This window comes from Pseudoliparis swirei, chromosome 1 (genome assembly GCF_029220125.1).
Source record: "Pseudoliparis swirei isolate HS2019 ecotype Mariana Trench chromosome 1, NWPU_hadal_v1, whole genome shotgun sequence".
In the NCBI taxonomy this organism is placed as follows: domain Eukaryota; kingdom Metazoa; phylum Chordata; class Actinopteri; order Perciformes; family Liparidae; genus Pseudoliparis; species Pseudoliparis swirei.
The window spans coordinates 849,030-865,831 of NC_079388.1; the positions used below are offsets into that span (position 1 = coordinate 849,030).

Sequence of the window (16,802 nt, forward strand, 5' to 3'; positions counted from 1 at the left end):
GCCAAGCCTCCAGAGTCCGAACCGGTCCCCAGTCTAGGACCTGGATGACTGAGTTGGTGGCGGAGCTTGAAGGTGATACTTGATGCCTGAATGCTCATGTTCCACCCGTCAGCCTATCCCAAAAGTAATTGTCTGAAAACCAAGCTGAATGATACCCAAAGATGTAAACATTTTGATGGTTTTCTTTATTTTCCTTTCTAGAATTACTTTCAGAGATTTTACTCCACATTGTTTGGATTGTTCCGCTTTGAAGGGTCACCTGTGTGTGACGCGCCCAACTGAGCCAAAAAACATTCTCACGGTTGTATTGTCATTTTAAAAACACAATATATTTGAATCTTTCCTTTTAGTTTGCTCTTTGCAGGTGCGCCCTTCAACATGGAACAGTTTGTTTTGTTCCTCACGTTTAAATTTTTAAAGAGTAACCAAATGAAGATGTCAGATATTTTGTCAATACTTGCTTTCTTTTTTAAAGTAGTTGAATTCTTGCCAAATGTTTAGCTATCTTAAAGAAATATGTAACCAAATGCCTTTTTTACCTTCAGAGTCTTTACCTTTACACTTCCCCACACCCAGAGCACAGCAACATGCTTCTGAGCGTGGTTATATATATATATATATATGTATATATATATATATGTATGTATATATATGTGTATTTTTATGTATGTATATATATGTATATATATGTATAAATATATATGTATACAGGACTGTCTCAGAAAATAGAATATTGTATAAAGTTCTTTATTTTCTGTAATGCAATTAAAAAACAAAAATGTCATGCATTCTGGATTCATTACAAATCAACTGAAATATTGCAAGCCTTTTATTCTTTTAATATTGCTGATTATGGCTTACAGCTTAAGAAAACTCTAAAATCCTATCTCATAAAATTTTAATATTTCCTCAGACCAAGTAAAAAAAGATTTATAACAGCTGAGTGTTTGTCAAGGCTCAGGAAACCCTTGCAGGTGTTTCGAGTTAATTAGACAATTCAAGTGATTTGTTTAATACCCTACTAGTATACTTTTTCATGATATTCTAATATTTAGAGATAGGATATTTGAGTTTTCTTAAGCTGTAAGCCATAATCAGCAATATTAAAAGAATAAAAGGCTTGCAATATTTCAGTTGATTTGTAATGAATCCAGAATGCATGACATTTTTGTTTTTTTAATTGCATTACAGAAAATAAAGAACTTCATCACAATATTCTAATTTTCTGAGACAGTCCTGTATATATGTATGTATATGTACATATACATATATGTATAAATATATATATATAATTATATATATATATATATGTGTGTATGTAAGTATATGTATATGTGAGGGAATGGCTAGTAACAGGTGAACCTTGAGGGCAGCAGCTTTAATAACAGACACAAGATGTTCCAGCTGAAATTGAATTCCATATTGTTCGTCTGATAAGGAGACATTTAAATTCAATGTTGTTAGGTTGGACAACAGTTGGTTGCCATTAAGACTTTGAATGCATCCATTCAAATATGTCAGCAAAGCCACAAAAGAAGGCGTATACTCAACCACCCTTTGTCTTCCTTGATAACCAATAATATCCATCCCATAATCCACAGTGAGAGTCCAGTCCATCTCGGACGAGTATTCAGCCCTTGGGCCTCTCCTCTCGCTCTGAGCTCACACCCACACATAATATTAATACGGTTAAAACATCTGTATTCTTCCCTAATGACTGATTGAGACTGCCTCGAGGTTCACCTTTTATTGACGAGTGCTTTAAGAACAGACCAGTAGAACAATAAACGTGTCCCCTCGGACACGACTGAAAGCTGTTGAACCAATGCGATACCAAAAAATGTATTTGACACGCGCAACCCCAAAGGTCGCGTGTAGGTTTTTTGTAGTGTGACGTGTTTAGAGGTCAGAGTAGTTTTTCATGTGTAAAGCTTTCGTTGCTCCTTTTGGAACCTCTCGTTCCTCCTTCTCATTCCAGTCTTTTGTTCTTCCTGCTGTGCTCAGGAAAAGGTGCCAAAGCAAATGTTTGCTTTTTTTCAAAAGTTCATAATTGTTATTATTGTTATTATTAGATTGGCTAACGTTCATTACGATCATTTCTAATGTTTTCTCTTTTCTTTGAAGTGTGGATGATATGAAAATGATTGTTAGGATCACGTTGTGATGGCCTTTGAGCGAGAGGTGAGAGTTCTCCAGAGACACTCCGTCTCTGGCTCCGCCCTGCAGAGCCAGCTAGTCTGATTATGAACCAAAGCTTTATGAGTAGAAGTGCTTCTGTTCTCCGAGCGTTCCACTGCGTAGTGTAGCTGAAGCTTTATCCTGTTAGGACGGAGGTCTTTGACCAAAATGAAAAGGTTTGGAGGACCGATGTAGACGAGCTGGACACAGAGACAAGCCGAGACCCGGACACCTGACACTGCACACACACATGGGTCAGTTCTTGGAAATCACAAAAAACGACTTAGAATTATACAATTGTAAGAAGAAACACATTTGGTTACTATTGCAGATTAATAAATGAATACATAATAGAATTAATAAATGAATGCATAATCGATGAAACACACATTGGCTTCATGCATTACATGTTTGTTGTTAGTCTTATGTACGATGACCAGTCATTTGAATCTTATTGTGTTACTGGCATTACTCAGTCAGCTCACAGCCTGATTTCACTCTGCTGGAACATGGGCTCACTTTAAAACATTATGAAGTTGACTTTTAAAGCGTAACAACATTTGTCCGGTGGTTAAACAACCAGAATAACTTCAATAACCACAGAAGGTTGTTTTGTGATTTGTTTGAACTGACTCTTTTATGTTTTTCTTTCCTGAGCCTGAGAGCTGATGATAACAAACACGAGAACAAAGTCCTCACACATTACATATGTATGTCAGTGAATGTGTCCAGTAGTTCCTTCTCTGTTAGTTAGACCAAATGACTTCTGAAGATATGTCAGTCTGTCCATCTCCAAACAGCGTGAGCTCTCCTGGATGTCGTCCTCCTTCCTTGATCACACGCCAACAGCCTAAAACCAAATAAAGAAACACTTTTGAATTGAAGTTTTGTCTCCATATTTTTGATCTTTCAAAAGATTATCCCAGGTAGCCACGTGATGAGTTATGGTGCTTCTGGTAACTATTTACACTCTTTTGACACGTGACTCCTACCGTGGTATATATATTATATATAATATATATGTAATATATATATATTCATAAATATACATATATGTAATATACTGTATATATACTATAACTATATAATAAATACATATATAGTGTTTATATTTGATTGACATCATTACATAAATACAATCCAATGTATTATAATTTGATATCTATTATTGATATAAAGCTCTTTCTAACTCCGACTGTCAGCTCCACGAGGGGGTGGAGCCAAAAACATGACGTCACCGGCCAAAAGGCCAAATTCAAGACAGCGGCCCGAAATTCTGTGTGTGACATCATGCTGACCACGACCACATCATGCTAACCACACCCATTTATTATAATCATGAGCTCTGAAACAAACACTGCATGTTTCATCAGAATCTGAGCCTTTAACCGCTTCCATGTTGTTGAGTAACGGAGAACAGCAAGAAGTGTTGGAGGGCCGAGTGGGACGAGCAGCTGCTGGTCTTTCACCTGGTCAGCTGGTCAGCTGGTCACCTGGTCAGCTAGTCACCTGATCACATGGTCACCTGATCACATGGTCACCTGCTCAGCTGGTCAGCTGGTCAGCTGGTCAGCTAGTCACCTGATCACATGGTCACCTGCTCAGCTGGTCAGCTGGTCTTTTTGCTAGGACCTTGGTGTCAGCAGGCGGTAAGCCATCCAGTAAGGAAACCCTCGATTCAATAAAACAGTCCAGTGGAGGCCGGCGACTGGTTTTGAAAGTTTACTGAATAAAAAAATGTGAAACTAAACAAAAGTACAAACAGTATGTAAATATAAATAATGTATGCAATACAAGTCAACAATGGAAGGACATGAGCAACGCTGTAGGGAAACAATACCGCTGGTGTCCACACGACAACACGACACATTGAAGGCTCCTTGTAGTAACTCGTCGTGAAATAAATTGATGACCATCAGCAACAGATTGGTCAGATCTTTACTGAAGACGTTCCTGAGGTGCAGCGGAAAGCTCTTAATTTAGATTATTTAGCCACACATTCAATATTAATGTGTCAGGAGTCTGTAAGGGGCATGCGGTACTGAGTCTGGGTCCAAACCATTTCATGCAAGTTGAACACGACGGATTCATAACCAGACGCTGCTGCTCTTCATCCATACAACACACACATGATGTGAAGGAGGTGTCCCCGTCCCCGTATGGAGGCGTGACACAATCACACTGAGACCACTCACACACAGCCACGAGTCAACGTGTATAAATATATTAGGAACCCGAAACAGGCATAACTGAGATTCTGTTACAACTGTCCAGAAGACTGTATTGAGTATATAAGAGATTAATACTTGTATATTATACCTTTTTGCATTAAATACAAATGTTGCTACAGTCACACCAGGACATCGCGTACAAAGAGCTCACAGGTAGCAGCAGGGAGCAGCTTCTCTTTGGCAAAGCTGTGGACCTTCCACCATGACGACGTCAGACAGCTGGCGGCCCCCGGCGTGGACGTCATTGTGAGACGCTCAGCATGACGTCACATTACATCACATCACATGACATCACATCACATCACATGACATGACCTGACATCACATCATATCACATCACATCACCTGACATCACATGACATCACATCACATGACCTGACATCACATCACATGACATCACATCACATCACATGACATCACATGACATCACATGACCTGACATCACATGACATCACATCACATGACATGACATCACATGACATGACCTGACATGACCTGACATCACATCACATGACATGACCTGACATGACCTGACATCACATCACATCACATGACATCACATGACATGACCTGACATGACCTGACCTGACATGACATCACATCACATGACATCACATCACATGACATGACATCACATCACATGACCTGACATCACATGACATCACATGACATCAAATCACATGACATCACATGACATGACCTGACATGACATCACATGACATCACATGACCTGACATCACATCACATGACCTGACATGACATCACATGACATCACATGACATCACATGACATCACATCACGTGACATCACATGACATCACATGACATGACATCACCACTGGGTCTAACTGGGGTTCCCGCTGTGCTGGTTGGAGCTCACGTCAGACTCCATCTCCACGGCGGCTCCGGCTCGCCGTACGGACAGCCGGTCCACCGAGCTCGGGGAGGCGGTGCTGCTGCGGCGCCCGCGGCAACACGCCACCACGTCGGCAATGTCGGCCCGGAAGGACGGCGTGTAGAAGCTGTAGATGACCGGGTCGCAGCACGTATTCAGGTTGCCGAAGACAAACAGGATGTGGTGCACGTACTCCGGTGTGCGCTGGATGATGGCCGGCTGGAACCAGTACCAGATCCCCAGGAGGTAGTAGGGGGTCCAGCAGATGACGAAGGAGCTGACGATCACGATGGTCATCTTCAGGGTCTTGATCCGAGCTCTGGATATCATGTCGGCTCCACTGCGTCTCAGACAGAGCTCCCCATCTGCACACACATATCTCATTGCATGTCTCATTGTATATCTCATTGTAAGTCTCATTGCATATCTCATTGCATATCTCATTGTAAGTCTCATTGCATATCTCATTGCATATCTCATTGCATATCTCATTGCATATCTCATTGTAAGTCTCATTGCATATCTCATTGTATATCTCATTGTATATCTCATTGCATGTCTCATTGTAAGTCTCATTGCATATCTCATTGTATATCTCATTGTAAGTCTCATTGCATATCTCATTGCATATCTCATTGCATGTCTCATTGTATATCTCATTGTAAGTCTCATTGCATATCTCATTGCATATCTCATTGCATATCTCATTGTAAGTCTCATTGTATATCTCATTGCATATCTCATTGCATATCTCATTGCATATCTCATTCCATATCTCATTGTATATCTCATTGCATATCTCATTGTATATCTCATTGTATATCTCATTGCATATCTCATTGCATATCTCATTGCATATCTCATTGTATATCTCATTGCATGTCTCATTGTATATCTCATTGTATATCTCATTGCATATCTCATTGCATATCTCATTGTATATCTCATTGCCAATCTCATTTCACATCAGGGCATTCCTATCATGACTGGCAAGAACAAAGACCTCCTCAATACTCACGTAGTTTATTTATATTTTTACGAGACTGTCGTAGAGTAAAATATTTCCGATTTGGAATGCTTTTTTAATAATAACCGATAAAAGTCAAAGTGCACACTGTGGCCTAGTTTCCTCCCCAGTTTGACCTCCAGATGTCACACACCTTTTCCCTTGGCCATCTTCCCGTTGACCTTGATGAGGATGCGGGTGTAGCAGAAGGTCATGACCAGCAGGGGGAAGACGTACAGCGTCACAAAGTGGAACATGTTGTAGGCCGTCTTCTGCCACGGGTACCGGAAGCTCCCGTGAGTCACACACTGCGTGAAGTCCACGCCGTCGGCTTTAATGGTGCGAAAGATGAACAGCTGGAGGCAGAGGGAGAGAAAACAGATGAGGAGCGGGAAAAGAATTGTACTTAGCTTTCATTAAACACAATGTGTCTTGTGTGTATATTAAACAAATACACAGAGATCCACACAATCAGGAGGTCATGTGACCTGTCATTGTAATGCACCTCAGAGTGTCGCAGTTATACCAGTCAGAACATTACTGATGGAGACTGAAGACTTTCCTCTTGGTGGTCTCATAGTTAGACCTGAACCAGGTTCACCTGGTCCAGACCTAGAGATGCTGCTATAGGCTGAGAGGCTGCTGGGGGACACTTAGGATACACTGAGCACCTCTCTCCTCTAGGATACACTGAGCACCTCTCTCCTCTAGGATACACTGAGCACCTCTCTCCTCTAGGATACACTGAGCACCTCTCCTCTAGGATACACTGAGCACCTCTCTCCTCTCTCCTTTTGGACGTTTAGGATACACTGAGCACCTCTCTCCTCTAGGATACACTGAGCACCTCTCTCCTCTCCTCTCTCCTTTTGGACGTTTAGGATACACTGAGCACCTCTCTCCTCTAGGATACACTGAGCACCTCTCTCCTCTAGGATACACTGAGCACCTCTCTCCTCTAGGATACACTGAGCTCCTCTCTCCTCTAGGATACACTGAGCACCTCTCTCCTCTAGGATACACTGAGCACCTCTCTCCTCTAGGATACACTGAGCTCCTCTCTCCTCTAGGATACACTGAGCACCTCTCTCCTCTAGGATACACTGAGCACCTCTCTCCTCTAGGATACACTGAGCTCCTCTCTCCTCTAGGATACACTGAGCACCTCTCTCCTCTAGGATACACTGAGCACCTTTCTCCTCTAGGATACACTGAGCACCTCTCTCCTCTAGGATACACTGAGCACCTCTCTCCTCTAGGATACACTGAGCACCTCTCTCCTCTAGGATACACTGAGCTCCTCTCTCCTCTAGGATACACTGAGCACCTCTCTCCTCTAGGATACACTGAGCACCTTTCTCCTCTAGGATACACTGAGCACCTCTCTCCTCTCCTCTCTCCTTTTGGATGTTTAGGATACACTGAGCACCTCTCTCCTCTCCTCTCTCCTTATGGACGTTTAGGATACACTGAGCTCCTATCTCCTCTAGGATACACTGAGCTCCTATCTCCTCTAGGATACACTGAGCACCTATCTCCTCTTCTCTCTCTACTTATGGATGAATTTTCATCTCTCCATCACACATTACTAACTCTGCTTCCTCCCCTGAGTAAGCAGGATCGTGGTCCATGCCGACTAGTTATTCATAATTTCTGTCATCTGATCCTCCCCTCTTCCTCTCCTGAAGGGTGCTTCCCCTGCTCATAGCTTCTTCCCAGTGTCTCATCATTTCTTTTCCACTACTGTTACAACAATATCTTCATACCACCACTCTATGATGAGCTATAACCGCCCTTTGGCTTTTTATTCTCTCTTTGGGCTACTATCTATTTGTTTGACCAACCGGAGGATGCTCGACCTCTTTGTATGGAAGAGCTAGTCGACTGTCACTCACGGAGGGAGATGTGTCAGAGACAACGTGAGTGGAAAAGAAAGCCCAACAGTTATCACTAATGGGATCTCAGTCACATGACACAGCCGGCTGGTAGAGCATGTCCATCCTGGAGAGGGATCCTCCTCAAGGGTTCTTACCTATTTTAGCCTGAAAGGGTTTTTATATTTCTTGGGAGTTTTTCCTGATCCGATGTGAGGTCAAAGGTCAGGGATGTCGTCGACAGATTGTAAAGCCCTCTGAGGGGAGCTTGTGATTTGTGATATTGGTCTACATAAAACAAACTGAATTGAGACCCTAGAACCGTCTGTACCTGTGGCGAGGCCAGCAGCAGGCTCAGGGTCCAGGCCACCAGCAGCATGCGCTTGTTCCTCAGGCCCGCATCCAGAGAGTCCAGAGGGTGCAGGATGGCCCAGTAGCGGTCCACACTCACCACCACCAGGATGAAGGAGGCGGAGTGCATGGCGAACAGCTTGAGGAAGCACAGCAGCTTACACATGATGTCCCCGGCATACCACTGCACCGTGATGTTCCAGACGGCGTCCAGCGGCATCACCACGAAGGTCATCACCAGGTCGGCCGACGCCAAACTCGCGATGATCGGGCGGAGGTGTGCTGCCAAGCGATAGCCCCGCCCCCAGCACACACTGATCAGGACCGAGAGGTTGCTGGCAGCCGCGAAGACGAACAGCACCACGGTGGCCGCCACCCGGCAGCGGGCGGCCGCGGTGAAGGACGGAGCCTCCCAGGGGGGCGGGGCAGAGGAGTTCAGAGGGGAGGAGGCCGGCGTGGAACCCCACAGGGACAGGTTGCCTGTCATCCTGACACAGTGGGAGAAGACAGAGAAAATATCATGTGATTCAAATGCTCTGTTTTCATTGGACGGGAACATTTCATGTCAGTATCATGGCAGAAAGAATACAGCTTTAACACATGACGCATAGACTTCTATACAACCAGAGGAGTCGACCCCTGGTGGGCAGGAGAGAGAATGCAGCTTCAACACGTGAAGCATAGACTTCTATACAACCAGAGGAGTCGCCCCCTGGTGGTCAGGAGATAATGCAGCTTTAACACATGAAGCAAATACTTCTATACAACCAGAGGAGTCGCCCCCTGGTGGTCAGGAGAGAGAATGCAGCTTTAACACATGAATCATAGACTTCTATACAACCAGAGGAGTCGCCCCCTGGTGGTCAGGAGAGAATGCAGCTTTAACACATGAAGCAAATACTTCTATACAACCAGAGGAGTCGCCCCCTGGTGGTCAGGAGAGAGAATGCAGCTTTAACACATGAATCATAGACTTCTATACAACCAGAGGAGTCGCCCCCTGGTGGTCAGGAGAGAGAATGCAGCTTTAACACATGAAGCATAGGCTTCTTACCAACCAGAGGAGTCGCCCCCTGGTGGTCAGGAGAGAGAATGCAGCTTTAACACATGAAGCATAGACTTCTATACAACCAGAGAAGTCGCCCACTGGTGGTCAGGAGAGAGAATGCAGCTTTAACACATGATGCATAGGCTTCTATACAACCAGAGGAGTCGCCCCCTAGTGGTCAGGAGAGATTATGCAGCTTCAACACGTGAAGCATAGAGTTCTATACAACCAGAGGAGTCGCCCCCTGGTGGTCAGGAGAGAGTATGCAGCTTCAACACGTGAAGCATAGAGTTCTATACAACCAGAGGAGTCGCCCCCTGGTGATCAGAAGAGAGTATGCAGCTTCAACAAGTGAAGCATAGAGTTCTATACAACCAGAGGAGTCGCCCCCTGGTGGTCAGGAGAGAGAATGCTGCTTCGACACGTGAAGCATAGACTTCTATACAACCAGAGGAGTCCGTAAGAATGACACTTGAAGACACTTTTCAGACCTGGTTTGTCTTTTAATGTAACAGATATCTAACTTCTTACAGAGGCTCATGGTCAAAGTATTTTACGTCTTAATGATTGTTAAAGGTTTTGAAAACAAAGAAATACAAAATGTATTTTTGCAAATAGCTCTATTAATGTCCATAACATATTACAATTGAATGAAATGACCAAAGTGACTTAGATTCAGGGTGAAGTGTCTCGCGGATCGAATGTTTAACCAGAATTACTCCAGACAGTTTTGAGTTTCTCTCCCTTCATTGCTCATGATTGCAATAATCAGAAAACTCATGTGAGTGAGCCTCCACAATGCCAGGCGAGGGCGCCCCCTGCTGGTGGACCACTGCCCCTGCTCACAGTGCTGCTGCCGCAAACAGCTCCATCTCCGCCACCGCGCAGGTAACGCATCCCGACGTGGTCCAGATGTGAATGAACACAAACATAACTATGTGTGTGTGTGTCTAGTGGAGTCTTCTCTCTCTTCTGACTCCTTGTTCCGCTCTCTCAGCTCCAGATGTTGGAGCCCATTATAAGGACGTGTGTGTGGGGGGGGGGGGGGGGGAACCCGCCCTCGCCCCCCGTCGGCCCGATGCGGCACTGATACGGACTTAAACACAGTAAATCCTCTCTTAGCACGCCGCGGTGCTCTGGACAACAACTCGCGGTACGATGACGCGTCCTCACCTGGACAGCAGCCCGGCCAGCTGCTGGTGGTCCGCCGGAGAGGAGGCGCACGGAGCTGTCCGACGGGCTGGAGCATCACCGCGCCCCACGCGCGCTTTGTCCTCCGGGCGAGGAGCCCGACACTTGTGATGAGTCAACGAGTCACATCTGAGCGCGCCATCAGCCCGCGTGCACGCACCACACGCGCACACAGACACAGACGCGCACACACACCACACACACACACACACACACACACACACACACGTATATAGACACGGGTTCGCGCGCGCACACAGACGCATATATACACCACACACGCACAAAAAACGCACGCGCACACACACAGACGCGCGCGCACAAACACACTGCACCTACAGATACACACAGGCGCGCACACACCCCAACGCACACACACGCGCGCGCACACACCCCGACGCGCACACACACACAGAAACACACGGACACACAAACACGCACACACACACACACACACACACACAGTGCCTTCTACATATTAAACCCTGAGAAGCAGCTGATTGGTTAATGAAGGCGGGTGACGTGCAGGCAGCACCTGAATTTCATTAGGCCTCTCTCCTTGTAACGGTCCTGTTCCTAAGCATGGTTATATGTTCATTTGTATTCATAAATACACGCGCGGTGTCCCTTCCATCCAATAACCACAGGCTCTGAACTCCACTCCATGTGTTAGGTGATGCCGTATACCTGCAGCTAAACATAGCCTGGTGCATCATTACGAGTTATAACGCCTCCATCAATGTGTTCAATAGAAACGGTGTCACCGGAGGACATTCACATGTAGGACGTTATTTATGAGGCCGCTCGGTGAAGTGATGGTTCTATATATCTATATAACATATAGATATACACTACCGTTCAAAAGTTTGGGATGACCCAGACAATTTCGTGTCTTCCATGAAAAATCACACTTTTATTTATCAAATGAATATAAAATATAGTCAAGACATTGACAAGGTTCGAAATAATGATTAATATTTGAAGTATTAATTTTGTTCTACAAACTTCAAGCTCAAAGGAAGGCCAGTTGTATAGCTTATATCACCATCATAACTGTTTTCAGCTGTGCTAACATAATTGCACGGGTTTTCTAATCAGACATTAGTCTTCTAAGGCGATTAGCAAACACAATGTACCATTAGAACACTGGAGTGATAGTTGATGGAAATGGGCCTCTATACACCTATGGAGATATTTCATTAGAAACCAGACGTTTCCACCTAGAATAGTCATTTACCACATTAACAATGTAGAGAGTGTATTTCTGATTAATTTAATGTTATCTTTATTGAAAAAAAGTGCTTTTCTTTGAAAAATAAAGTCATTTCTAAGTGATCCCAAACTTTTGAACGGTAGTGTATATATATTATATATATATATACACACAAATATATAGATATATAGATATACTGTATATATACCTGCAGAAGTTTTTTATATTATAACCAATATTGATGTGTGTATATATATATACATATATATATATTATATATATATATATACACAAATATATAGATATATAGATATATAGATATACTGTATATATACCTGCAGAAGGTTTTTATATTATAACCAATATTGATGTGTGTATATATATATATATATTAGTGCTGTGAAAAATAACGCGTTAACTCAGTTAATTCAATTACAGGTTTAACTAGTTTTTTTTTTTACGCATTTAACGCATGCGCAGAATGAGCTTCCAATCCGTCTGTTGTTGGTCGTCGGGACGAAAAAAAAGTCACTTGCAGAATGAGCTTCCAATACACCACTTCAATCTGAACTCTGTCCGCTCTCATGCAGACGGTCTGTTCATCGGTAATGATCCTTCCGCAGGTTCACCTACGGAAACCTTGTTTCGACTTTTACTTCCTGTAGATCAGGGTCTCAACACGTCGATCGCGACCTGCCAGTCGATCGCGGCGTAGTGTTGGTAGATTCAATTCAATTCAATTCAGTTTATTTGTATAGCCCAATTTCACAAATTACAAATTTGTCTCGGAGTGCTTTACAATCTGTACACATAGACATCCCTGCCCCAAAACCTCACATCGGACCAGGAAAAACTCCCAAATAACTCTTCAGGGGGGAAAAAAGGGAAGAAACCTTCAGGAGAGCAACAGAGGAGGATCCCTCTCCAGGATGGACAGATGCAATAGATGTAATGTGTACAGAAGGACAGATTTAGAGTTAAAATACATTCAATGAATATGACAGAGTGTATGAATAGTTCATAGTAGGCATATTCCACGATGGAGACCTCCACGATCCATCAGGCAGATGGCGGTGGGGAGGAGGAGTGGGCGGAGTCTCAACAGTAGGCGGAGTCTCAACAGGACAGTGGCGTAGTCAGGAGCAGGAATTCCACGACCCAGACATCAATGATCCATCAGGCAGATAGGATCTATGTCGTCTCATAGGGTCCGATGACCCCATGAGACGTGAAGTCAAAAGGACTCCGGGGAGAAAGCAGAGTTAGTAACGTGTGATTGAGAGATGAAAATTCATCCTTAAGGAGAGAAAAAAAGAGGAGATAGGTACTCAGTGCATCCTAAAACGTCCCCCGGCAGCTATAAGCCTATAGCAGCATATCAAGGGGCTGGACCAGGGCAAACCTGATTCAGCCCTAACTATAAGCTCTGTCAAAGAGGAAGGTCTTAAGTCTACTCTTAAACGAGGTGACTGTGTCTGCCTCCCGGACTGAAATTGGAAGCTGGTTCCATAGAAGAGGAGCTTGATAACTAAAGGCTCTGGCTCCCATTCTACTTTTTAAGACTCTAGGAACTACAAGTAGTCCCGCATTTAGTGAGCGTAGCTCTCTAGTGGGGCAATATGGTACTACAAGCTCCTTAAGATATGATGGTGCATCACCAATCAAGGCTTTGTACGTTAAGAGAAGAATTTTAAAAGTGATTCTTGATTTTACTGGGAGCCAGTGCAGAGCAGCTAGTGCAGGAGTGATGTGATCTCTTTTCTTAGTTTGAGTGAGAACACGAGCTGCAGCATTCTGGATCAACTGGAGGGACCTACGAGACTTATTAGAGCAGCCTGATAATAAGGAGTTGCAGTAATCCAGTCTCGAAGTAACGAACGCGTGAACCAATTTTTCTGCATCGTTTTGAGACAAGATGTGCCTGATTTTTGAAATATTACGTAGATGAAAGAATGCAGTCCTTGAGATTTGCTTTACGTGGGAGTTAAAGGACAAGTCCCGATCAAAGATAACGCCAAGATTCTTTACAGTGGTGTTGGATGCCAGGGCAATGCCGTCTACAGAATCCACATCACCAGATAATTGATCTCTGAGGTGCTCAGGGCCGATTAAAATTACTTCGGTTTTGTCTGAGTTTAACATCAAGAAATTGCAGGTCATCCATGTTTTTATGTCTTTAAGACATGCTTGAATTTTACCGAGTTGGTTGCTCTCCTCTGGTTTTATCGATAAATATAGTTGAGTATCATCTGCATAACAATGAAAGTTTATGGAGTGTTTCCTGATAATATTGCCCAAAGGAAGCATGTATAAGGTAAATAAAATTGGTCCAAGCACAGAACCTTGTGGAACTCCGTGATTAACGTTAGTGGTTATCGAGGCGTCATCGTTTACAAATACAAACTGAGATCGATCTGATAAATAGGATTTAAACCAAATTAGTGCCGTGCCTGAAATGCCAATCGACTGCTCCAGTCTCTGTAACAGGATGTCATGGTCAATGGTGTCGAATGCAGCACTAAGGTCTAACAAGACCAGGACAGAGAGGAGTCCTTTATCTGCTGCCATTAAGAGGTCATTTGTAATTTTCACCAGTGCTGTCTCGGTGCTGTGGTGTTTTCTAAATCCTGATTGAAATTTCTCAAATAAACTATTATGATGTAGAAAGTCTGACAACTGATTTGCGACCACTTTCTCAAGGATCTTGGAGAGGAAGGGAGGTTAGAGATCGGTCTGTAGTTAGCCAACACCTCTGGATCCAGAGTGGGCTTCTTCAGGAGAGGTTTAATAACAGCCACCTTGAAGGAGTGTGGTACGTGGCCTGTTAGCAGAGACACATTGATAATATCTAATAGAGAGCCGCCAATTAAAGGCAAAACGTCTTTAAGCAGCCTCGTCGGGATGGGGTCCAAGAGACAGGTAGACGTGTTCGAAGTAGAAACCGTTGAAGATAATTGGTCACGGTTGATGGGAGAAAAGTCCTCCAAATATACACCAGGGCATACAGCGGTTTCCAAGGCCATTCCACTTGAGGACAGATTGGCACTGGTTATGGGCAAGAGAATATTAATCTTGTCCCTAATAGTTAAAATCTTTTCATTAAAGAAGTTCATAAAGTCATTACCACTAAGGTTTATAGGAATGCTCGGCTCCACAGAGCTGTGACTCTCTGTCAGCCTGGCTACAGTGCTGAAGAGAAACATGGGGTTGTGTTGATTATTTTCTATTACTGATGAGTAATAGGCTGCTCTGGCATTACGGAGGGCCTTCTTATATGTTTTAAGACTATCTCGCCAAACTAAGCGGGATTCTTCGAGATTAGTTGAACGCCATATGCGTTCAAGCTTTCGTGACGTTTGCTTCAGTTTGCGGGTCTGAGGGTTATACCAGGGAGCAAACCTCCTCTTCCTCACTGTCTTCTTCTTCAGAGGGGCTATCGAGTCCAGTGTCATTCTCAGAGAGACTGGCACTGTCAACAAGATGATCAATCTGGGACGGACTAAAGTTAGACCAGGAGTCCTCTGTTATATTGAGACGTGGTATCGAATCAAATACAGAAGGAATCGCTTCTTTAAATTTAGCTACAGCACTGTCAGTTAGACATCTGGTGTAGAAACTTTTGACTAACGGAGTACACTCCGGTAGTATAAATTCAAAAGTTATGAGGTTGTGGTCTGACAGAAGAGGATTCTGTGGGAAGACGTTCAAATGCTCAATGTCAACGCCATAAGTAAGAACAAGATCAAGCGTGTGGCCAAAGCTGTGAGTGGGTTTCTGTACTCTCTGGCAGAAGCCAATCGAGTCCAACAAGGAGATGAATGCAGCACTATCCACATGAGTATTAAAATCTCCAACAATAATAACTTTATCGGTTTTAAGAACCAAACTTGATATAAATTCTGAGAATTCAGATATAAACTCTGAATATGGACCTGGTGGCCGGTACAGAATCACAAATCAAATTGGCTGTAGTGTTTTCCAGGTTGGATGTGAAAGACTAAGAACAAGGCTTTCAAATGAGGTGTAGTGTAATTTTGGTTGAGGATTAATTAATAGGCTCGATTCAAAGATGGCTGCTACTCCACCTCCTCGACCGGTGCCTCGAGGAATGTGAGTATTAATATGACTTGGAGGAGTCGATTCATTCAGGCAGACATATTCTTCATGGCTCAGCCAGGTTTCAGTTAGGCAACATAAATCAATGTGATTATCTGATATTAAATCATTTAGTAACACAGCTTTAGATGACAGAGATCGAATATTTAGGAGACCACATTTAATAGTCCTGTTTTGTTGCACTGCTGAAATAATGGTGTTAACTTGTATAAGGTTATTGTGTACGACTCCTCTTCTGCTTACTTTTGATTTATTTAATTGAAGTGGCCGTGGGACAGACACAGTCTCTACTCTAAAGTCATGGGTGGGTAACTGCTCGAATGGAAGAGCAGAGAAGGGTGTTAAACTACAACTCTGCTCCCGGTTCCTGATCTGAACCCTGGGTTGTCATAGATTAAGTCCGGTGATCAACTTGGTCATATTCGCATGACATTAAAAAGATTGGCCAGCCCCCTGACATGTTGTCTATAGCACGTCTTTGTTCTTTTATTAAACTAAACGTCTGTTGTTGATCGTATCTCCACAGCAGCATGTCATTTCTGTCTCTTCGCGTTGCGTTAACACTTATCGATCTCCGTCTCGCGCGCCACAGAGCTCCGTGCGCGCGCATCGGGACCGAGCAAAAAAAAAGTCACTTGTCAATCTGTCCACCTTTAGATTGTATCATGGTGGAGTTAATGTTTGACAAACAAGAGAAAAA

The 16,802-nt window shown here is 43.6% G+C and overlaps 1 protein-coding gene across 1 annotated transcript; it reads right to left on the reverse strand.

The window, feature by feature from the left end:
• Positions 1-5,252: 5,252 nt before the first annotated feature.
• LOC130197161 (gonadotropin-releasing hormone II receptor-like) lies at positions 5,253-10,830 on the reverse strand. Its single transcript, XM_056419702.1, has 4 exons — positions 10,756-10,830; positions 8,515-9,022; positions 6,464-6,665; positions 5,253-5,668 (listed from the first exon to the last, which is right to left on the reverse strand). Exons 2-4 carry the CDS (start codon positions 9,019-9,021, stop codon positions 5,253-5,255), a joined length of 1,125 nt encoding a protein of 374 aa, XP_056275677.1. The 5' UTR covers position 9,022; positions 10,756-10,830.
• Positions 10,831-16,802: the final 5,972 nt, after the last annotated feature.

Bases quoted from the DNA above. Each gene is read 5' to 3' on its own strand.
- LOC130197161 (XM_056419702.1), bottom strand. From the start codon at position 9,021: ATGACAGGCAACCTGTCCCTGTGGGGTTCCACGCCGGCCTCCTCCCCT. The intron at 6,666-8,514 runs GTACAGACGGTT...CTCTGCCTCCAG, and splicing joins TGCTGCTGGCCTCGCCACAG to CTGTTCATCTTTCGCACCAT. The intron at 5,669-6,463 runs GTGTGTGACATC...ATGTGTGTGCAG, and splicing joins GAAGATGGCCAAGGGAAAAG to ATGGGGAGCTCTGTCTGAGA.